At 45.9% G+C, this 22,838-nt stretch overlaps 1 protein-coding gene across 4 annotated transcripts in view; it reads left to right on the plus strand.

Annotated features, from left to right (window-relative positions):
- Positions 1-22,838, plus strand: part of PCNT (pericentrin) — a 121,236-nt gene that overhangs the window by 9,947 nt on the left and 88,451 nt on the right. For all 4 annotated transcript variants that reach the window (XM_032398778.1, XM_032398779.1, XM_032398780.1 and 1 more), the window contains exons 3-5: positions 18,167-18,283; positions 19,850-20,105; positions 21,819-21,874. In XM_032398778.1, the coding sequence (XP_032254669.1) occupies positions 18,167-18,283; positions 19,850-20,105; positions 21,819-21,874 (429 nt within the window). The remainder of the gene's footprint in view (positions 1-18,166; positions 18,284-19,849; positions 20,106-21,818; positions 21,875-22,838) is intronic.

Consider the following 22,838-nt stretch of genomic DNA (forward strand, 5'->3'; position numbering starts at 1 on the left):
GCTAGGCGATACCTTCTACGTCGTGGATCCAGGCTAGGCGTTACCTCTTAGTCATGGATCCAGGCTAGGCATTACCTCCTAAGTCGTGGATCCAGGCTAGGTGATACCTTCTACGTCGAGGATCCAGGCTAGGCGTTACCTCCTCAGTCGTGGATCCAGGCTAGGCGTTACCTCCTAGTCGTGGATTCATTTTGATGCGTCTGAGCTGTTACCTCCCCCACCTCTCGCTGGGGTGTGACTGGCCTGTGGGAAGGCCTGGGGTGGGGTCAGTGTCGGGAGTGGTGGGCCAGAAGAGCAGGCACGGCCGTGCTGGCTGGCGTCCTCCGGCTCCTGTGTGCAGAAGGAGTTCAGTTGCCCAGGGCGGGGTTGTTGTTTCCTGGGCAGTCCTGCCCGTGCCCCCTGTGCTCCTGGGGTGACTGTGACTCCTGGTGAGGGGTCCTGCCACCCGAGACCTCTGCCTGTAGCTTCATGCCACTTTTGGAGGAGACACTGATGGCTGTGACCTGGTTTTCGCTGCGTAGGGAAGGGAAGTTGAGTTAATTCTGAGTTATCTCAGCCATTTTAGGGGCTTGGGGGGACAGTGGTGCAGAAGTGTTTCTGTCCTCACCTGTGGACAGGGAGGGAGGTGTGGCAGGGATCTGCTTTCATACAGTGACCATGGCATAGCATTTTGGTTTTTTACTTATAACTGTTACTACAAGTAGTAATTTTCTACTTCAAGCAGTATTTTAAGCCCAGAAGCTGATGAAATATGTGGGCTCTTTCTCTAGAAAGACGTGCATGCTCATTCAATCAAGATTTTGCTTACGGGGCGCCTGGGTGGTTCAGTGGGATAAGAGTCCGCGTCTCGATCTCAGCTCAGGTCTTGATCTCAATATTCTGAGTTCAAGCCCCGTGTTGGGCTCCATGCTGGGTGTGGAGCCTACTTAAATTTTTTTTTTTTTTTTTTTTTGCTTACCACATGTGTTGTCTTGAATGCCAGCAAGGATCCTGCACTAACTTTCCGTGTGGGGGCTTCCCCTGCCCAGCAGTTCTGCTTATCTGACCTTCTCGGCTGCAGAATTCTTCTGCAGTCTTGGTGGCTACAGACGAGGGAGAGAGACACTCCTCTTTGTGTCTGCCGGCTCTTAAAATGGTGGGCGGTGGTCAGGCATCTGACAAAGGTTTTTTTTCAGAGTTGTTACTTTAATGAGCTAAGGGTAATCATAAGCTAAAAATGTAATCATCAGATGTTATCCCTACTCGTTCTCAGACATCTATTCTTAAGGTTTCCAGAAACCTGAAGTTCCACAAGGGCATTTAATTCCCTTGATCTGTACACTACCCCTCCCCGCCCCTGACTTAACTTTGTAATGTAGTTGTTAAAGTAATCTGTTGTTCATCTTGAAGAATTGACCATATTTTGGATTTTGTTGTTTGCATCCCTGTGGGTTGTTGGAAAGGGTCCTCTGACACCCTGTACCTCTGGTGTATAGTTTCTATAAACTGGTACTTCAGTCTAGATTAGAGGCTTGATCGGATTATGGTAGTTGGGTTTTTTTTTAATTAATTTTCCTTTCAAAATTTTATTTAAAGTCTATTTAGTTAGCATATTGTATATTACTGGTTTCAGCGGTAGAGATCAGTGACTCATCAGTTGCATACAACACCCGCCGCTCATTCCATCACGTGCCCTCCTTCATGCCCGCCCATCACCCAGTTACCTGACCCCCCACCCCATCCCCTCCAGCAACCCTCAGTTTGTTTCCTAGAGTTAGGAGTTGTGGTAGTCGTTTAATGGCATATTTTGTAACTGTGCACTTCTGTCAGAAAGCATACAGTGCCTGGTGGTCTCTTGTGGTGTTACGGTTACCAGTGGATTTAGGACCAGTCTGCACGCTTGTCCACGTCAGAGGTCCTTGTGAACTTTTTATCTCAGGTTTTGGTAGCCAGTGTGGGTTATTGCCTAGAACTGTTATTTCACCAGTGAGCACAAAATACTAGTATTTCAGTTCTGCCATTCTTTCCTACTGATTGTCGTATTCTATAAGGAGAACTTCCCTTTATCGGTTATTTGGTTACCCTGAGGTCCAGTTTGCATTGGGAAGGCAGGGAAAATGCTTCATTCTTTCCCTTTAGTCACCGGTTTAAAAAAGTTACTCATTTCCCTGGGCTACACTTCTCCAGATGTGACCAATGAAATGGTTTTCTTGAGCATCACTGTAAGTTTGCCTGTTTTTAATGATGTGTCATGAGCACCTCGTGCATCTGTTACTGTGCTGCTCAGATTTTCCCATCTTTGACTGGGGAGAGCATCCTTAGTTTGACCCTCCACAGTCATGACTATGAGGGCAGCCTTGCTTTTGAAAAAACAATGTTGCGGGTCAGCTTGTACATTTCCTGCTCAGCCATTTCTCCTGACTCCTGGCTCCTCCTAGTGGGAAATAGTATTCAGAAACATGATCTGGACATTAGGGGTTTCATTGTTTCTAGGTCATGTCAGTGAATAGTTAGGGTTTTGTTTTACAGTTTATGAGTTCATACTGACATTTTCAGATTAATAGGTTACGATTCTTCTTAAGTTTGAAATTTCTAACATTAAAAACATATGTTCTTAACATGAACATAATTACCCAGTTGATTTTCTTTACATATAGTTTTAAAATACCAGCATTATTAATAACCATGTGATTTCTTTGCGTTTTTTGTCCTTTAGATATTTTCCACAGTGATGTGCAGTCAAATTACTTTCTTTTAAAGTCACTTGAAATAGTTTTGCTTTATGTGGTTAAGTGGGTAACTTAATATATTTATATTCATTTGTTTTATTTTCTGTTCATGTTTTAGGGATTTTTTTTCATTTGTTTTAGCTTTACAATTGTGTAAAACATCAATGCGGTTCCAAAATTAAATCTATAAAGTCAAAGTATATTTAGATGATTTGACTAATATATGCCTGTTCCTTACATACTATTTCTTTCCTTGTTTTCTAGGTAACTATTTAGTTGCTTGCTTATTGTTACATTTCTAAAAATAGAAGCAAATATGTGCATATATTCCTCACCATCTATTTCTTTTGTGGCAGGATACTTTACATACTTTTCTGTATCTTGCTTTTTTCACTTACAGTATCCTGGCAATCACATCACAGCAGTTTAAGCATCCGACTCTTGATCTTAGCTCAGGTCTGGAAGATAGGGTCGTGAGTTCAAGGCCCATGTTGGACTCCATGTTGGCTGTGGAGCCTACTTAAACACAAATAAACAAATAGTTCATTATCTAAGAAAAATGAGAAGTAGTTTTTTATGATTACCAACATATTTGCCAATTCCAGGGCTTTTGTTTGTTGGTGTTGACCCCATTTTTCATCATGTATCATTTTTCCTTCAGCCTGAAGAACTTCCTTTCAACAGTTTTTTTTGGTAGTGCAGGTCTGCTGATGAATTTTCTTCGTTTTTGTTGTTTGTTTGTCTGAACATGACTTTGTTTTGACTTTATATTTGAAAGAAATTTTTACTGGATGTAGAATTTGAAGTTGATAATTTTGTTTTTGCAGCACATTTACCTTGTGGTCCCATGGTCTTCGGGCCTACATAATTTCTGAAGATATCTGCTGTTATTCTTCATTCCTCTTTCTGCAGAGTCTTTTCTTTCTTTTTTGGGGGTACTTTTATTTATTTTTTAAAGATTTTATTTATTTGACAGCGAGAGAGGGAACACAAGCAGGGGGAGTGGGAGAGGGAAAAGCAGGCTTCCTGCTGAGCAGAGAGCCCGATGCGGGGCTCGATCCCAGGAGCCTGGGATCGTGATCTGAGCTGAAGGCAGATGCCTAATGACTGAGCCACCCAGGTGCCCCGTACCTGGTGGTCTTTTGTATATCTTCAGAGAAATGTCTCTTGAGGTCCTTTACTCATTTTTTAATTTTTAAAAAAGATTTATTTATTTATTTGTCAGAGTGAGCAAGCACAAGCAGGGGCAGCTGCAGGCAGAAGGAGAAGTAGGCTCCCTGCTGAGCAGGGAGCCCGATGCAGGGCTCGATCCCAGGACCCTGGAATCATGGCCCGAGCCGAAGGCAGACTCTTAATGACTGAGCCACCCAGGCACCCATTTTGGGGGTACTTTTAAAAACTTTTGTTTTTATTTCTAGTTTCCAACTGTTTCATTATGATGAGCCTAGGGAGGTTTCCTTTGTGTTTATACTGCTTGGGATTTGTTGACCTTAATGGAACTTTGAAATTTGGAAAATTTTTGGCCATTTCTTCAAATACTTTTTCTGTTTCCTCCCATCCCTCTCCCTCTGTGACCTCAAATTTATATACTACAAATTGTTTAATGTTATCCTGTGGGTCATTTAGACTTTGCTTTATTTACTTATTAAATTTTTTTTTCCAGTCTGTGTCTCTCTCTGCTTCTTTTTAGATAAGCTTCTATTGCTCTGTCTTCAAGTAACTGATCTTTTCTTTGGCAATATCTACTCTGTTAATCCAATGTGGTGAATTTCTTTTTGTTTCAGGTATTTTTATTATTTTTCACTCCTCATCATGTTCATGTTTTCCTTTAAATACTGGTTATCAATGTAATAGCTATTTTAATGTCCTTGTCTGCTAATTCTATCATCTCTGTCATTTTTGGATATATTTCCATTGGACTGATTTTTCTTTTAGTTATGGGTCACATTTCCCACCTTTTGGCATGTTTAATAATTTTTGATTGGATGTCAAGCATCGTCAGTGTTAACATTGTTGAGTGTCTGGACTTTGCTGGTTTAGCTTTGTTTTGGTAAGCATTTGACTTTTGAAAAAAATTTTTTTCATTATTGATTTGCAGGAATTCTTTTTTTTTTTTTTAAGATTTGTTTATTTGAGGTGGGGAGGGGTAGGAGAGGGGCAGGGGGAGAGGAAGAGGGAGTCTTAAGCAGACTCGGTGTGGAGTGAGGAGCCAGTCGCGTGGCTTGATCTCATGACCCTAAGATCACGACCTGAGCTGAAACCAAGAGTTGGACACTTAACTGTGCCATTCAGGTGCCCTGATTTGTAGGAATTCTTAATATTCTTCATATCTGTCATATGTTAGATATTTGTACTGTGAATATTTTTCCTTAGTCTTGCTTGCTTTGATGAAGTTGAATTTATCAGTTTTTCCTGTGGTTAGTACTTTTTATGTCCTGTCAAAAAAATTTCTCCTAGCCCTGAGATTGTGAAGTTATTTTTCTATGTCTTTTGAAAAGTTTATGGTTCTGCTTTCTATGTTTATTTTTTTTTATTTTATTTTATTTTTATTTTTTTTAAAGATTTTATTTATTTATTTGAGAGAGAGAGAATGAGAGACAGAGAGCACGAGAGGGAAGAGGGTCAGAGGGAGAAGCAGACCCCCCGCTGAGCAGGGAGCCCAATGCGGGACTCGATCCCAGGACTCCAGGATCATGACCTGAGCCAAAGGCAGTCGCTTAACCAACTGAGCCACCCAGGCGCCCCTGCTTTCTATGTTTAAATCTATGATTCATCTCAAGTTACTTTTTGTGTATTGAGTACCTTGACTTTTAGAACTACAGTTTTCCTGATTTTTGAATTTTTTTTTTGAAGTTTTGTCTATTTAAGTAATCTCTGTACCCAGTGTGGGGCTTGAACTCACGACCCCAAGATGAAGAGTTGTATGCCTTACCAACTGAGCCAGCCAGGTACCCCTGATTTTTGAACTTTAATAAATGAAATAATGAGTATGCATGTCTTGAGTCTAGATCTTTTTATCCAGTGTCTTGTTTATGAGGTTCATCCATGTTAAGAGCTATAGTTTGTTCATCTTTGTTGTTGTATAGTATTTCACTGTATGGATGTACTTCCATCCTTTTGCTCCACTGTTATTTGGCATTTGCTGTGTACATTCTTATACAAGTCTCTTGGTGTACATGTGTACATGTTTTCATTGAGGCTATAGTTAATTATTGGATCATTACACATGTATGTGTTCAACATGTGTATGTTGAACTATGTAAAACAGTTGTTTAGTTTATATTTTTAGTAGTGACATGTAAGTTTTACTTGTCCCATAACATCTGCGATTGGTATTGACAGTCGTTTTTGTTTTGTTTTGTTTTTCCTCTACATTAACAGTTTGGTGGAGTGGAGTGTTTGTTTTTTAAGATTTTATTTATTTGAGAGAGCAAGCAAGCGAGTCGGGGGAGGATCCTGCGGAGAGGGACAAGCAGACTCAGTGCAGAGCATGGAGCCTGACACGGGGCTTGACCTCATGACCCTCACGTCACGACCTGAGCCGAAATCAAGAGTTGGAGGCTTAACTGACTGAGCCACCCAGGCGCCCCACGTGAAGTGTATTTTAGTGTCCTGCAAGATTGGTCAGACGTTCCAAGAGATTAATGTGATTCATTAACAGAGAAAAGTCATATAATCATCTCAGTTGCTTCAGAAAGAGCCTGTGTTTTTATGGGAGTGTGACCTGTACCTTTCCCTCCTTGTCAGTGCTGGCCTTATCTGATGAGCCAAGAGGTCTGTGGATGAGCCGTGTAGGGTGGTGAAGACTGGGGACTGAGGTTTTATTTGTGGGAAGGCTTTTAATTACGGACTCCATTGATTTGATAGTTATCAGACTATTCACTAATGTTTTCCTCAGAATTTGTTTTTTCATCGGAACTTCCAGTTTTTGTCATTAATTTTTTCATAGGAATATTCTTTTTAGTGGCCGTGGCATCGATATTGTTGACCCTTTTCATTTTTTAAAGGTGAGTATTTGTGCCTTTATTAGTCTCGCCAGAAGTTAATCCTTATTATTCTTATAAAAAATTAACTATAGGGGCGCCTGGGTGGCTTAGTCAGTTGAGAGTCTGACTCTTGGTTTCGGCTCAGGTTATGATCCCATGAGTCATGGGATCAAGCCCTATGTGTGTGTGCTCGCTTGCTCTCAAATAAGTAAATCTTTAAAAAATTACATATAGCCTTTATTCTTTTATATACTATATTTATATTTGTTTAGTTTTTGCTCTTACTGTATGTAGTTTCTTATTTTAAATTATGTTTGGTTATAATTTTATTGTTTTTCTAACTTCTTGAGATAGATACACAGATCATTGATACTTAGGCTTTAAAATACATATGCAGTCAAGCTTACTGGTTTTTTTCTGTGTGTGACTTTACCTTCATTCACAATTTTTCAAATTTCTATTATTTTTCAGGACAAGTTATTTTTAATTACACGCTTATTTTAAAATTTTTATGTGAATAGGTAAAGTAGCATGTTAGTAGTGCCTGGCTGGCTCAGTTGGTAGGGCATGCAACTCTTGATCTTGGGTTTTAAGTTCAAGCCCCACATTGGGTATAGAGATTACTCAAAAATAAATCTTGGGCACCTGGGTGACCCAGTCAGTTAAGTGTCTGACTTTGGCTCAGGTCGTGATCTCGGGGTCTTGAGATCAAGCCCCACATCAGGCTCCCTGCTCAGTGGGAAGTCTGCTTCTCCCTCTCCCACTGCCTGCCATTCCCCCTGCTTGTGCTCTCTCTCTCTCTCTGTCAAATAAATAAATAAAATCTTTAAAAGAAAAATAAAATAGTCTTTAAAAAAGCATGTATAGGATGGAGTCATCATTATCTTCCTCCTGTATGCTGAGTTATGCATTAGATTTCTTGATGAGGCCACTTTATAATTATGCATATGGCCTTGGTGCTGTAAGAAGCAGATATTTTGGCTTTCTTGTCATACAGTTGTACATCATGAGTTCAATCAGAAAAGCAAAGTTTTTTCATATTCCTTGTAAGATAATGATAGTTCTTGAGGATTTACTGTGTCTCTAATCTAATTGTGGGCACTAAGACAGGAATAATTTTGTATTTAGAAGAACATCTTCTGGAAAGTAAACTTCCAGGAAAGATTCACTCTTACAAGCCCAGCCCAGACCGCCGTCTTCCCTGCGTGTCTGTCGGTGCCCCCGTAGAACCTTCATGTCAGAGCTGGTCTCTGAACACGACTGAAGGTGTCTTTGTTGTACTTGGCCCATATGGAGCTTTTTAGAAGTTTCACTTCTACGGGCGTTTAATGAGCTTATTGAATAGCATAAGATGAGATGAATGTGGGTGTGTGAGAAATAGTAACGTTTTCCAACATATAATAAATTTCTTAGTTTGGTTTATTTATTTTTTTTTAAGATTTTATTTATTTATTTGACAGAGACACAGCGAGAACAGGAACACAAGCAGGGGGAGTGGGAGAGGGAGAGGCAGGCTTCCTGCGGAGCAGGGAGTCCGATGCGGGGCTGGACCCAGATGATAAATGGTGGTAATCCACACAACTTGGAGTTGGAAGAGTTCTGGAACATACTTCCTAAACCTTCTACAGCCGTACATTTTAAATCTTCAAATACAAGTTTTTGTGATCCGTCGGTTAAGCATACGACTCTTGATTTTGACTTGGGTCATGATCTCAGCGTCATGAGATCAAGCCCCGTATCAGGCTCTGTGCACAGCATGGAGTCTGCTTGTCTGTCTCCCTCCCCATCTGCCCCTCCCTTTCTCTCTGTGTCTCTCGATGAATAAATCTTAAAAAAAAAAAAAAATGAAGCCGTAAGTTAAAATGATATTAACAATTTTGACACCTCTTTATATCAAGTAAATTTTGGCACATAAAGATAAAAAATGAAAGAATATTGATACGCTTTTAGCAAAGTAGGATGGTGGAGGTTCTTGATGTAAAATATCATGAATTGGAATCCTTCATGTGAGTGACCAACTGGATGAGACTACCATGCTTCCTCTTTCTCTTCAGATATATTGTTTTGTTCACTTACTGATTCCTGATTTTGAGAAAATTGATTATCGTAATCTGAGACTTCATTTTTACTGTCAGTTTTGCTGTCATGCTTGGCCTCAAGTGCTGCCCTCTTTGCATTCATCTTTTAATTCATTTGATGATTGTGAAAGTCTTCACTGTCAGTTTTCTTCTCATTGCCATTTTGGGAGGAAAATGAAAAGTTCTTAATGAATTGTCATGCTGGAGACAGGCTGCAGGGATGGTCTCCAGTGATTAAGAAAACAAAAGGGTGGTGACTTCACTGCACTGCCTCCTCGTCCTTTAGACAGCTCCTTTCTCTTGTTTTCTCAGTATTTTGGCTGTTGTTAGCATAGTTGGGAAAAACTGTTGAGTATGACGAAATCATTCTTAGGATGATGAAGTGGCATCGTGATAGAGGAGAACAAGATTGCTCAGAGCTATCTGGGATCTTAAATATACACAAGGGTCTAGTGGACCCATGTAGTAATTACAAAATAAAATATGTTTTATTCTTTTTTTTAAAGAAGTAAGTAAATTTTTTTCATTGTGCTTTAGAAGACCCATAAGAGAAAATTTAGGAAGTATTAGTCCTCTCACGTAGTTATAACTGCCTAAAAAAGAAACAATTACAGTTGGGTCCAGCAGACCCTGATACATACCCAGAGTTAAGGTGATGCTGTGGTTAATGACCACAAAGGCATGAGAGAGATTTAGGTGTGGAATGCTGCCTTTGATTTCACATTTCAAACATAGATTATCTTTAGACATCACCCAACTTTTTTGCAGAGTCATTATCAACTCATTTTGCACAGCAGATTAAAAGCCCAGAATTATTGTGAATTCATGGGCAGAAAAACCATCAGGGATAATTTCATTGGGAAACTTTAAACTCAAGTTTGAGATGATTTCTTTTTCTTTTTTTTCAGATTTTATTGATTTGTCAGAGAGAAAGAACGAGAGAGAGAGGGCATGCACACAAGCAGGGGGAGCAGCAGAGGTAGAGGGAGAAGCAGGCTCCCCGCTGAGCAAGGAGCCTGACGCGGAACTCGATCCCAGGACCCTGGGATCATGACCTGAGCAGATGCTTCACCAACTGAACCCCCCAGGCACCCCTGAGATGATTTCTAAAAAGAAACTAAAAAATACTGTTTCTACAAATTACTAAGGAAAAAATTTATCTAAAAATGGAAAATCTTGAAGATGAAATATTTGAACTTAAAAGAGCTTAGGAAATATGCATGTGTCTGAAAGGTTAACATTTATTGAGAAACTAAAATTTAGTAATTTAAGTGCCATGCACACAGTGAAATAAGGAAGCAGAATTCATTAACTAGAACAGCAGCAGGGCGCCTGGGTGGCTCAGGTGGTTAAGCATCCAGCTCTTGGTTTCAGCTCAGGTCATGGGACTGAGCCCCGTGTCAGGTTCTGCACTTAGCATGGAGTCTGCTTGTCCCTCTCCTTCCCCCTCTACCCTTCCCCACCCCACAAATGAATAAATAAAATCTTAAAAAGTAAAGGGGCAGCAACATCATTAGGGAAATGAGTTGCATAAAAAATGTTTAGAGATTGAGAATTGTTTATGGAGGAAAGTGCATTCTGAACAGGTAGGAATGGAATTGATGTGGGCATTTGGATGTGTGGGCAGGAAGGCCTGAGGTTGCAGCTCTGGATGTTGCTGTAAATGCTCTTCTCTGGCCCTTCGCCTCTTAGTTGGAGGACCTCAGTGGAGAGAGGACAGGGCACTTGGAGCAGCACAGCAGAAGCTGGATGGCGACCCTCTGGAGCAGCCTGGGGTATTCTCTCCCATCTCTCACAGAGGTATTCTTCAGGGTCCTCTGTTAAAGTATGTTTCTTGTCAGAGGATTTCTCCCTGTTGTGGTAGAAATCCAAACCAAAGAGAGGACTCAGTATCTGAAGGACCCTGTCCCTTCAAGAGTAGAAGCTTAGAGCAAGGATAGCTGGGTACAGAGCTTCCCCTGCAGGCCTCACTTCCTTGGTGTTGCCCTTGCACAGAAAGTCTTTCTGGGGACCCTTCTGATGGAGCCCAAATCTCCCTTCCTTGGGACTTTTGATCTTTCCTTCCAGATTTTGAAGAGAAGGTTGCCTTTCATGCACTGAGGATAGTGGTCATGTCTGCCTTCCCTCATTGACCCATTTCCCTATTGTTGCAGTGTGTTTCCTGGGCCTGGCCTTCATTTCTCTCATAATCAGTTGTATGTATGTGTCCCAGTTTCTGCCACAGGACTTGGCGTGAACTCCACATGTGTTGGATTAATTATTTTTATTAATTTATTTTGTTTTAGCATTTGGAAGGAAATTTATTAGATGCTGAATTGATCGGTTTACAACTGTTGTGTTAAAATTCTGTATTTTAAACATTGGATCCTAGCTGGACTCAGTCCACATTACTTTAGGCAGTGAGCAAGTTTGGTTTTTAATTTGCATTATTGCAGGTGAGGTCTAGATCATAGGCAGGGCATGGAAAAATGGTCTCTGGTGGGGTCCACAAAGCTCACCTTTAAATACATGTTTTTATACTTGTTTTGAACTGTGGCACAAAAACAAAAAATAATCCCTGTGACATACAGCATGTACGTGGAAAAGTAGAAATTACACAAGTGTACACACAGCCTAACAAGTACACGGTAAATACCACATGATCCTCCTGCAGGAAAGACACAGGAAGTGCCGGACCTGCTACTGTCTTCCCTTAACCCTGAAGTCAACTCCATCCTGATTTCTGTGGCAGTTATGCTTTAGACTGTATAAATGGATCAGACATGGTGCTGGTGTTTTTTATCCTTTCCCTTCCAACATCTTTGCATTCTTGTGTTTTAGATGTATGTCCTGCTAAACAGTGGGGGGTTGATTTTTAAAAATTATTCTGACAGTCTTTGTCTTTTTAGCGGATAGTATAATTCATTTATGTTTAATGTAATCACCGATGTGTTTGAGCTTATGTTTCATTTAATTTAGGCTTTCTGTTTGTTTTGTTTCCTTTTTTCTCCTTTTGCAGGGGCAGGGCTTTGGATTATTTTTTATGAGGATTTTTTTTTTAATTCTTCCTTTATGCATTTTGAAGTAATATATTCAGTTTTATTCTTTTTATGGTGAGCTTATTACATGCAACATTTATACTTCTCTATGTCTAAATTTAATCAGTACCTTCAGTCTTCGAAAGTACAAGGATCTTAGAATACTTAAACTCCATTTATAAGTCTCTTGGTGTATGTTTTTGTTATTTTTTAATTATAAAATACACTTACCTTAAAATTTACCATCTTAACTATTTTTTTAGAGACTTATTTATTTTAGAGAGAGGGCATGCACGAGCAGGGTGGAGGGACAGAGGGAGAGGGAGAGAATCTCAAGCAGACTCCCCATTGAGCGCAGAGCCTGACAAGGGGCTCCATCTCAAGACCCCAAGATCATGACCTGAGCCAAAACCAAGAGTCGGGTGCTTAACCGACTGAGCCAGCCAGGCACTCCTTAACCATTTTTACGTGCACAGCCCAGTTGTATTAAACGCATTCATAATGTTGTGCGACCATCACCACCGTCCATCTCCACAGCTTCTGTCATATTGTAAAGCTGAAACTCTGTTGGCTTTAAACGTAAGTCCCCATTCCCCCTCCCCCAGCCCCTGGCAGCCACCATTCTACTTTCTGTCTCTGATTTTGACTCTTCTAGATACCTCACATAAGTGGAATCATGTAATTGGGTTTTTTGTGACTGGCTTACTTCACTTAGCATGATATCCTCACGGTTCATCTGTGTTGTAGCTTGTGACAAAGTTTTCTTCCTTTTTAAGGCTGAGTAATATTCTTTTGTATAGTTAGACCACTTTTTGGTAATCCATTCATCTGACGGTGGATGCTTGAGTCTCTTCCATGTTTTAGTTATTGTGAGTAATGCTGCTGCGGATAAGATGTGCAGATGCCTCTTTGAGACTCTGCTTTCAAGTCTTTTGGGTGTATGTCAAGAAGTGGAATTGCTAAATCAGATGGTAATTCTAATTTTAATTTCTGAGGAACCTCCGTACTGTTTTCCACAGTGGCTGCCTCATTCTACATTTCACCAACAGTGCACATCCTCACCAACACCTGTTTTCTCTTTTTTATAGTAGCCGTCCTAATGAGTGTTACATTCCTTTTTGTTTAAGTAAACTCTGTGCCCATTGTGGGGCTTGAACTCACGACCCCGAGATCAAGAATTGCACGCTCCATCCAGGCGCCCCTGCATTCCTTTTTTTAAAAATAATTTTTAACCCCACAATTCATTCATCCTTCTATTTATCCAGCTATTCATTGGTTTAAATAAACTTTTAATTCAGGAATAGTTACAGATTTACAGAAAAGCTGCCGAGCTAGTACAGACCCTTCCTGTGTATCCCTCACCCCACTTTCCCATCGTTAGCATTTTAGACACACGGCACATTTGTCAAAGCTAAGGCATAACCTCTGCGACATTACTGTTAACTGAATAGACTTGCTTGGGTTTCACCAGTTTTCCCACTAAGAGCTTCTTCTGTCTGGGACCCCTCCCAGGACACCACATTGCTTTTAGTTGTCTTTCCTGCTTCATCTCCTTGGGCCTCTGACGGTGTCTTAGTTTCTGGTGACCATTTTGAATAGCACTGGTCAGTTACTTTGGGGACTCTCCCTCAGTTTGGGTTTCTCTGATGCTTTTTCATTATTAGACTCAAGTTAGGGATTTGACCACAGAGGCGATGTGCCCTTGTAATCTCCTTCTACCCAGCAGGGTCAGCTGGGTTTCCCCTTTTGCAGACTCTCTTTGAAAAGAGTCACTGAGTCCAGCACACACTTCAAGGGAGGGAAATTATATGCTGCCTCCTGCAGGGAGGAGTCACGACACATTCTGTTTGTAATTCTTCTGTAAGGAAGATGTGCCTCTTCGCCCCCATTAATTTAATCACGTATTTATATCCGTATGGGCTCATGTGTATTTATGTTATACTTTGTGTTATAATCTCAAACTACGTTTTATCTCTTTTGTTTCTTCAAGTATTCCAGCTCTCGCCATTGGGAGCTTTTTCAGTCTGGCCCCTGTGTCCCGGTGACATGCCCCATCCTTTGTCTTATAAGCACATTCTGGCTTTCTTCAGGCTCATCTTGTGCTCTCCCCGCCTCAGTTCTGAGTCACCCATTTCTTCAAGGGGCCCTGGTTCCTTTTATTTGATGGTGGTAGAAACCAAGACCTGGGCACTGGGTGTGGTCACTGCTTCTAGGTTGCTCAGCGGGTGCGTATGCACACTAGTCCGTGTGCACACACGGGTCTGTAGTTAATTCTGTATGTATCTGTCCATATGTACACGTATTAAAGTAAGCTTGCGTGCATCCTGCCGTCCCCGACTCCAGTCCAGCACCACAGGACCCCTCACAGAACAGCTCCACCCCTGCAAGTTTCCCTGTGCACCCCTTGCTGTCAGCCTTCCCTCCCTCCCCGGCCCCTGGTGACTGCCCACCTGTTTCTGTTCTGTACTTTTGCCTTTTCTGTGGTACAGTTGGAATCCTAGAACATGTAGCCTTTTGGGTCTGACTTTTGAATCGTAGCAAAACAAATATAAGATCCATGCAAGCTGTTTCTACATCAGAGCTCCCTTCTCTTCATTGCTTTATTGCATGGACGTGCCTGTTGATCTGCTTACCTAGTGGAGGACAGTGTCCTTGCCTCCACATTGTTTGTGATTATGATGTAAGGAATTACTTATTTTTTAGTGGTCAGTTCTTGTTTAGAGTTAGTATCGTAGTTCCGTCTTCTTCATCCTTTATTCCTTTTCTTCCGCGGTGGGGCCACGCTCCTTCTGTCTGCAGGACACGCGTTAGTATTTCCTGTAGCAAGACCCTTCTTATGCCAGCGCCCCCAGGTGATGTTTTCCAGAATGTATTTTTGGTTTTTTCCCTTTGTTCCTGAAAGGTGGTCCAACTGGTATGGACATTCAGGTTGGTGGTTGGTGTGTCACGTGCTGGGTGTTTGTCCAGCTCTGCCCTGGCTTCTGTGTCAGCTGTTGGTCCGCCGTTCTTTTGCCGCCGCTGCTTTGCAGACTTCCTATTTGCTGTTCCGCAGTTTTACTTCGGAACAGTAGGCCTGGATGTGCACTTCTGTTCTTTTACTAGAGCGACGTGGATCATGGGGTCTTTCTCGGTCTGTGGCTGATACCTTTCGCTTCTGTTGCTTCTAGAAAGTCTCCAGGCAGTATCTCCATGCATAGCGTCTGGCCTTTCTTCTCCAGGGCCTCAAATTCCAGGGAAGGTTTTCAGAGCTCCTCTGTATACACTTGTCCCATCTTGTTTTCTGTACTTTCCTTCTTTTGGTTACCCTGAAAGATTTCATCTGGGTTATCTCTTCCTTTACTGACTCTGTTCGTGTGTGTGTCATCTGCTCTTAAATCTGTCTGTTGAGTTGTTGATTTTGTCTTTGCTGTCTGTATTTCAGGACATTCTGTTTGGATTTCTTAAAGACAGTGATACCATTTTGTATTATGTAACGTTTCCTAGAGATACTTTGAGGCTGCTTTTGTTTTAAGTGTAACTGTATCTTTTTATGAGCAAATTGGTCTGAATTTTGCCCAGTATTCAGAGGTGTGGTCAGTTCTTCGCTGTAAGGTAACTGTACGGCTTGGGGCTATTTTGGGTCGCACACCTCTGTGGGGACCGTGTGGGTGCTGCCCTTCCTGGGGGAGCCTGTGGTGCTCACTTTAGTGAGGTGTTTGTGTGGTTTCCCTGCGAGTATCGGTGTCCTGGCTTGTGCGAGCCCCTCCACATGGGTCCCAGATTTGTATCCGATTGGTGTCCGGGAATAGCCCTTTGCTAGGACGGATTTTTTTTTTTAAGATTTTATTTATTCGATAGAGCACAAGTAGGCAGAGCGGCAGGCAGAGGGAGAGGGAGAAGCAGGCTTCCCTTTGAGCAGGGAGCCTGAGGTTGAGGCTCGATCCCAGGTCCGTGAGCTGAAGGCAGATGCTTAACCGACTGAGCCACCCGGGTGCCCTTGCTAGGACTTATTTTTAGGTCAGTTTCTTTGCTTGGGGATTTCTGCATCCCATGGCATGTATAAATTTGTCAACAAGTATGATGAGCAGGCCTGGGTTTTAATTTTTCAGGAGAGACGCCCCCACCTCACCTCCTCTGCCTCTGCATTTGGAGATGGGTGAGCTCCCTGGCCTTCCCGCACTCGGGCAGTGAGGATACGCGTCCTGTCCTGCCGCACAGGCCTTCATGACACCTGGCTGTGCCCGACAGTCTCATTTCTAACCGCCCTCCCAGCAAAGCCACCGATCCTGGGAGCGTGTGGTGCTCCCACGTGTCCCCGTCTCCCTAGATCGTTTTACGTTCCACATCCCTCCTGTCTGGCACCTGGGCTGTTCCCTCCCTTAGAACATTTAGAGTCACTTTTGTTACATTTTATCCAACAATTCTGATGTTTGTAGCCAAAATGTTTTAAGATTCTGCCTTTTATCTTTAAAACTGGACATTCCTACATTACCTTTTACCATTGGAAAAAGCTCTTTAATTTGATGAAACATCCATAATGATATTTAATGGGCTCTGACACTCCCCTTGGAACAGTTTGCCTCCACGTTGTGGGCCCTCATAGATAGAGGAGTACTTGCGGGTGCGTCTTCCCAGCAGTGCTGAGTGCTTCCTGGGCATCACCGACATGTGCAGGGAGCAGTGGGAGCCTCTGCAGGGGTGGGGGATCAGGGCTGGGAAGGTCCCAGAGGAGCGAAAGGAGGGGAGGCAGAGCTGGTCCAAGGTCGCAGGGGCCTCCCTGGTGCAGGAGGCAAGTGCCAGGTGGGACAGCAGGAGGGACTGCCCCCAAGGGCAGCAGGTGCACTGAGTCTTTCAAGGGAGTGACAAGGTTGGATTTGTTTTCTGAATGCATCATCTGGTCTCCAAGCCAGTGACCTCACATTAGGCCGAGTGACCATGGGGGCCAGTCAGCTGCGCTCATGGGAATGGAGGGATGCCAGGACTGGCCTTGGGCTGCTATGGGGTTGCTGTGAGGGGAGGCAGGAGTAGGAGCACTGTGAGGGTTTGGGGGTGCTGTTAACTGAGGTAGATAATGTCGGAGGAGCCCTAGCTTGGACAGGAAAATTCGGTTTGCTTTGAGTCTAAGATGCCTTGTAGACAAGCCCCAGAGAAAGGTCTGGGCTGTCACACAGGGGAAGCTGGGGGGCTTGCAGCTGTATCGGCCTGCTGCGGGAGGGCGTGGCCCGCGCGGGGTGGGGGCTTGGGGGGGTGGGGGAGACCGGGACGCTCACAGAGGGCCCGTAGCTTTTCTTTTCCCTTTGGATTGGTGATGTTGAAAATGTTCCCAGAGTTGGGAAATTTTTTTTAAGTAGGCTCTGAGCCCAGCACAGAGCCTAGCGTGGGGTTTGAACTCACGCCTCTGCACCCAAGACCTGAGCTGAGATCAAGAGTCTGATGCTTAACTGACTGAGCCTCCCAGGCGCCCCCAAAGTTGGGAATATTAAGACAGAAACATTTTCTATGGCTTTTGACATATGTTGTCAAGATAGCACATAAGAAAAAGTTACACCAACTTTTCTGTCATTGACAGTGTTTGGTTGTTTCCCCTTGACCTTGGTGACATTGAGGATCAATATTATCACCAACTTTTGCCGATTTACTAGCTATAAAATGTTTCAAATTTACATCTTCAGGTTCATTCAGCTTTTTTTGGCACCCACCACTTCCAGGCATTTTACGTACATTTTCCCTCCCGTAAGCATCCCCAGAGACGGCCTGGGGAGCTCACACTGCTGTCCAGTGTCAGCACCTGCAGCGGCCTCTCTCTGGGGTTTTCCACTTTACCCTCAGCCACTTAAACAGGTTTAATGTTCTTTCATAGTTATTTTTATTGAGATATAATTCACATATACAAAATTCACCATTTTAAAGTATATATATCAGTGGTTTTTAATACAATCACTCTGTTGTGCAACCATCACAACTGTCTAATTCCAAAGCATTTTCATTACCTGACAAGGAACCTCATGCCCATTAGCAGCCATTCCCCATTCCTCTGCCCTTGCAGCCCGGGCACCCACCAGCCGGCATTCTGTCCCTGTGGATTTGCCTGTTTGAACATTTCATATTCTCACCACACAGTATGTGTCTGGCTGCTCTCACGGAGTGTGACATTTGGAGGTTATCAGCGTCGTAGCTTCTCCTTACGGCTGAGTGATACCCCCTGGATGGCTTTTCCACATTGTGTTTATGCGTCCCCTGCCTGTGGCCACTTGGGTTGTTGCCACCTTCTGGCAGTTGTGAGTAGTGCTGCCGTGAACGCTGCTGGGCTCAGTTCTCTCTGGTGTGTCGTAATTGTTTTTAGTGACTGTTTCCTCATGTGAATTCTCTGGGTCACCTCCTTTGCGTTCCTTCTCTAGGACCGTGAGCAAGAATATAAGCTAGAAATTGCGGAACTGATGAGAAGACAGAAGGATGAGGTCGGCGCACGGCAGCAGGTGGCCATGGAGCTCCAGCGGCCGGCAGAGATGCAGCAGGTGCGGCTGCAGACCCAGGTGACCCGGGGTGCTCGGGCCCACGTCCAGGTCCTCGGGGTGTGGCCGACCCCTGCACACTCGCCCTGTAGTTTGCACCAGTGGGCTTGGGGGTCTGGGAGGGCTGCAGGTAGGAGAGGTTTGTCACGGAGTGGATGGATGTGTGCTGCAGGCTTCCTGGGTGGGGGCCTCTGAAAGGGCAGGTGGAGGGACGTGCAAGGACACCTGGGGCAGCGGGTCTGGAGGGGCCACTCACAGCACCGCCGGCGGTTTCCCGATCAGCTGCCGCTCCCGCTCATTAAACACAGGTGGTTCCGTGGCCGTGAGGGGCCTCGAGGAAGAGAAGCCGTGAGCCAGGCTGTCCTGGAGGCACATTCGACTCCCCTGGTGGCTGCCACCTACGGGAAGCAGAGGGTGCTCTGGACACGCCCTTGCGGCGGGTGGGCTGGTGCGCATCCCTGCACCTCACTGTGGCTTCCCTGTCCTGCTGGAGCTCCTTACTGGCCTCTTTGGAGACACATGTTCTTTTCCCATGGTTTCTGCTTATTGCTCTCCTTTATCTTTTTTTATTTCTTCATTTTTAAAGATTTTATTTGACAGAGAGAGAGAGAGAGAGCATGAGCAGAGCAAGGAGCCCGATGCGGGGCTCGATCCCAGGACCCTGGGATCATGACCCGAGCCGAAGGCAGACGCTTAACCGACTGAGCCACCCAGGCACTCCCCTTTATTCATTTTATTTTTATGCTTTTTTGGGTGTCCCTTAAGTGCTAAGTTCCAGACATGTTTTTCTGTTTGTGTTAACTGGGAATAAGGTATGCTTCCTGGAACCCTGGCCTTCCTCCACTTTCCCCAGGGCAGCGGAAGGAGCACAGATTCCCCGTATCTTAGCTAGGCACAGAAGTGTCTCCTTTGTCTCCCCTGCCCACCTTCCAGAGCAGTGAAGTACAGAGCTTGCTTGTCTCTGGTCTGGAGCATGGGGTTCCTGATGGGGTCATTAACTCAGCCACTGCTGGGCCCTGTTTGGCCTCACATTTTGCCCTCGTTGGCAGTGACTGTCCCGAGCCTCCTCCTGTCTGTATTCTGGTTCTCGTCCCATGGTTCCGACGGGGGTCTTGCAACATCTGGAATGGCTGCTCACCTGGCTCCAGCCAGGATGGGCCTATGGGCTGGGGAGCCTGCCTGAAGGGAGGTTGGGGCCTCCTGCATGGCCACGGGCTTTGTGTGGCCTGTGTCCTCGAGGAGGAACGGCCCCGGCCGTCTGCAGAGCTGCGGTTCAGGTGGAGGGAGAGCACATGTGGGCTACAGGGGCTTCAGGATAGGATTGGGTGGCAGTTTTAGGTGGTTGGCGAGCTGCCAGGCTGTGCCCGGGCTGCCTGAGGTCCTGCGGGGAGCTGGCCGGTGCTGCAGCACGAGGCTCGGGAAGCAGGTGTAAGAGCCTGTGGTGGTGGTGGGAGGGGGTCGCTGCTACAGCGTCTTGGCAGACACGGCCACGCCAGGCAGCGTGCCGGTGCGCAGGTGAGCTGCGCAGCTGCTCTCCCCAGCGCCCAGAAGCCCCTGTCCGTCCTGCAGCCGGTGCCTTCCCTGGAGCTGGAGGCGCTGCGCCTGAGTCTGAGCAACATGCACACGGTGCAGCTGGAGCTGACGCAGGCCAACCTCCAGAAGGAGAAGGAGACGGCGCTGACGGAGCTGCGGGCCATGCTGAACGGTCGGCATGCCCAGGAGCTGGCCCTGCTGCGGAGCAGGCAGCAGCAGGAGCTCGAGCTGACCCGGGGGCAGCACGCGCGGGAGCGGGAGGAGACGGTGCGGCGCTGCAGCCGGGAGACAGGTACGGGGCTGCGGGCCGGGCGTGGGCTTCCCCATGACTTGGCAGCGACATACAGGCCCCTACTGCTGGTTTTGGGGAGGCAGGCGGGGCCCCCATCAGGGGCGTGTCCCACCCAGATCTCCCTGCCCACGCACAAGTGCCGCGCGCGCGGGGCCCTGTCTGTGTCCTGGGTGGGGCGGTGTGCTTCCTGCGCTGTGGGGCTCTGCTGTCCCCTTGCCTTCTGTCCGTGCGTCCGGTGGGCTTGTGTTCGTTTCTGAAATGGTGTCGCGTCGTTGGAGGTGATCTGCTTGTGTGCTGCAAGTTTCCGTGTCCACCTCTTTGACGGGACTGTCTGTGGCCGACCCAGATGCTCCTGGACACAGACCCCCACATCCCACAAGCTCCTCACTCTGCTCCCAGCGGGGCCACGTCGCTCCTGGTGGACGGCTTAGGCACCTTTTCCTTTGGTGGTTCTCTGGCCTAGACTGAGCTCTTTATTTACATCTAAGAGATAATTTTATGTTTTAATGTTTTTTTCCTACTTTTCTGTTAGTCACTACTTTCGTAAACAGTTTTATAAACACCAGCTTGATTGTGCTGTAATTCACATACCATACAATTCTCCCATTTAAAGTGTGCGTTTCAGAGTCATGCAAACATCCCTACAATCTAAGGTTAGAACATTCATCCCCCAGAAAGAAACCTGTGCCCATGAGCAGTCATCCCCATTTCTCTGCTCATCTGCCTGTTTCTTGAGTTTTTCATTTGAAAAATGAAAGCAGCATGCGTGGCCCTGGATGTGTTGAAAGTCTTCCTCCTCCGAGTCCCACCCCCAGCCTTCAGAGGGAGCCAGTCTTCTCAGGTTCTGGGGATACCGTCCCATGTTTCTTCATGTAGATTCGAATAAACATATGTAGTTTTATGTCCCCCTGTTTTTGCTCGTTTTTGAAAATACAAAACATGTTTTACCTTGGGCCCTTTCCTATGCTGTTTTCTCTATGCTCACCCCTGGAGATGGGAACACAGAGGGGCGCACGCCTGCCCTCTGCTCTGTGAGGCTCTGCCTTGGCCTGGGCCCCTGTGACCTCCCCTCAGAGGTGGTGCCTGGCTTTTGCTTGAGCTCTGGGCTTGCTCAGGCCCCTCACCTTCCACATGTGGCTTTGGCTGGCCCCAGCTGTGCCTCAGCCCTTTTCCTGAGGTCCCTGCTTCTCTTCCTGGTGCCACACCCCCAGGTGTGCACGCCTCTCAGTCCATGTCAGGCCACGCCCACTGGTCCAGCCTTCTCCCTCCTCTGCACTCCCAACACCTGGTACCTCTTTTCTTGTGGTTCTTCCTTGGGGCTCGGGAGCTGCCGGGTCCTAGAATGTCTTTGCCTGTCTGTCTTCCATACCTTGCCCGGAGTCTGGCACGGCGGGAGCCTGGACTCCAGGCCTAGGGTGCGTGAGGGCTGGTGTGGGGCAGACAGACCAGAGGGGGACTCGGGTCTAAGGTGCCCAGGGACCCCCCAGCTTGTGTGGCTGTCAGGCTGTCTGGAAGGCTCCGCCCTTGCTTTGGGCAGGAATATAATTCGTTCGTTACATCACACGTGGAATTCATGTTCCCTCACAGACATGCCCTGTTGTCCTGGGAGTGTTGCAGAGTGTTCCTGTGGAGCGGCCTGTGCGTGCCGGCAGCCCTCTCCCCTCCAAGTGCTCAGACTCTGTGATCCCATCTGCTTTTATGTTTTTCTTGCAGCCGAGCTGAAGGAGAAGTTACAGGCAGAAATGGAGAAGAACGCGAGGACGATAGAGGTAGACGTGGTTAGAAATGTCATTCTGGGTGTGCGGCGTCTCCCCGTTCCCTCCATCCCTCCAGCTTGCCTGGAGTCCCCACGGGAAAGCCCCTCACCCGATTCAGACAGATATCCAATCAAAGCTTTAATTGAACGTGCTGGTAGAAAATGCATTGCCTTTTGCTTTAGAGGAAAAGCATCCTTTTCTTTGGACAGTTTGAATTTGTCAGCACAGCTTGTTTGCTGTTTCACATGTACTTGTTCTATAACATGAAGCTCTTGCACCCTCAGTCTGCTCCCAGGTGGCCTCACTGTGCTCCAGGACTGACGGATGTCCCAGGGCAGGGAGGTACCCTGTGGCAACTGAGTAAAAGTGTGGGGTGCAGGTCCCAGGCACCTTGGGGAAGCTCGGGGCGGGGGGGAGCTGCTGTGCGGCCGATGCTGCAGCCGGCCCCATGTGCTGGGCTGACCATACGTCCTGTGCTGGTGCCACTGATTTCACCCCACACCCCTCCTGGCGAGAGAGTTCTGTTCAGGGCGGGACAGAATTAGCTCCTCTCTAAAGAAGCCCCTCACTGGAACTTTTCATCCCGGCCATGGGTCCCTTTCTCAAGGCTACATTTGTGGAAGGCCTGTTGGTGCCGGTGACAGCAGAGGAAGGGGCTGGTGAGGTCGGGGGACGTTAATGACGTTAGGGGGCACATATCTGACGTGGGGCACGTGGGTGTTTAGGTCCTGGCTGCTCTAATCGGGCAGTTGGTGGAGGGCGGCTGTTAGTCCCAGGTTAGAGGCTTGTGCCCCACCCCTCTAAGCTGGACAGTGGGGACTCATTTCTTAGGGCATCTGGGACCAGGCCAGCCCTCTGCAGAGGTCAGGTGATGTTACTGTAGGATCCTGGGTCTTTTGTGGAGGACGGGTGTGTGAATTGTTGAGCATGACCTCCGTCCACGCTTTGTTTCTGGGCAGGTGGTCCTAGCTTTCTC

This window comes from Phoca vitulina, unplaced genomic scaffold (assembly GCF_004348235.1).
Source record: "Phoca vitulina isolate PV1807 unplaced genomic scaffold, GSC_HSeal_1.0 scaffold120, whole genome shotgun sequence".
Lineage (NCBI taxonomy): Eukaryota > Metazoa > Chordata > Mammalia > Carnivora > Phocidae > Phoca > Phoca vitulina.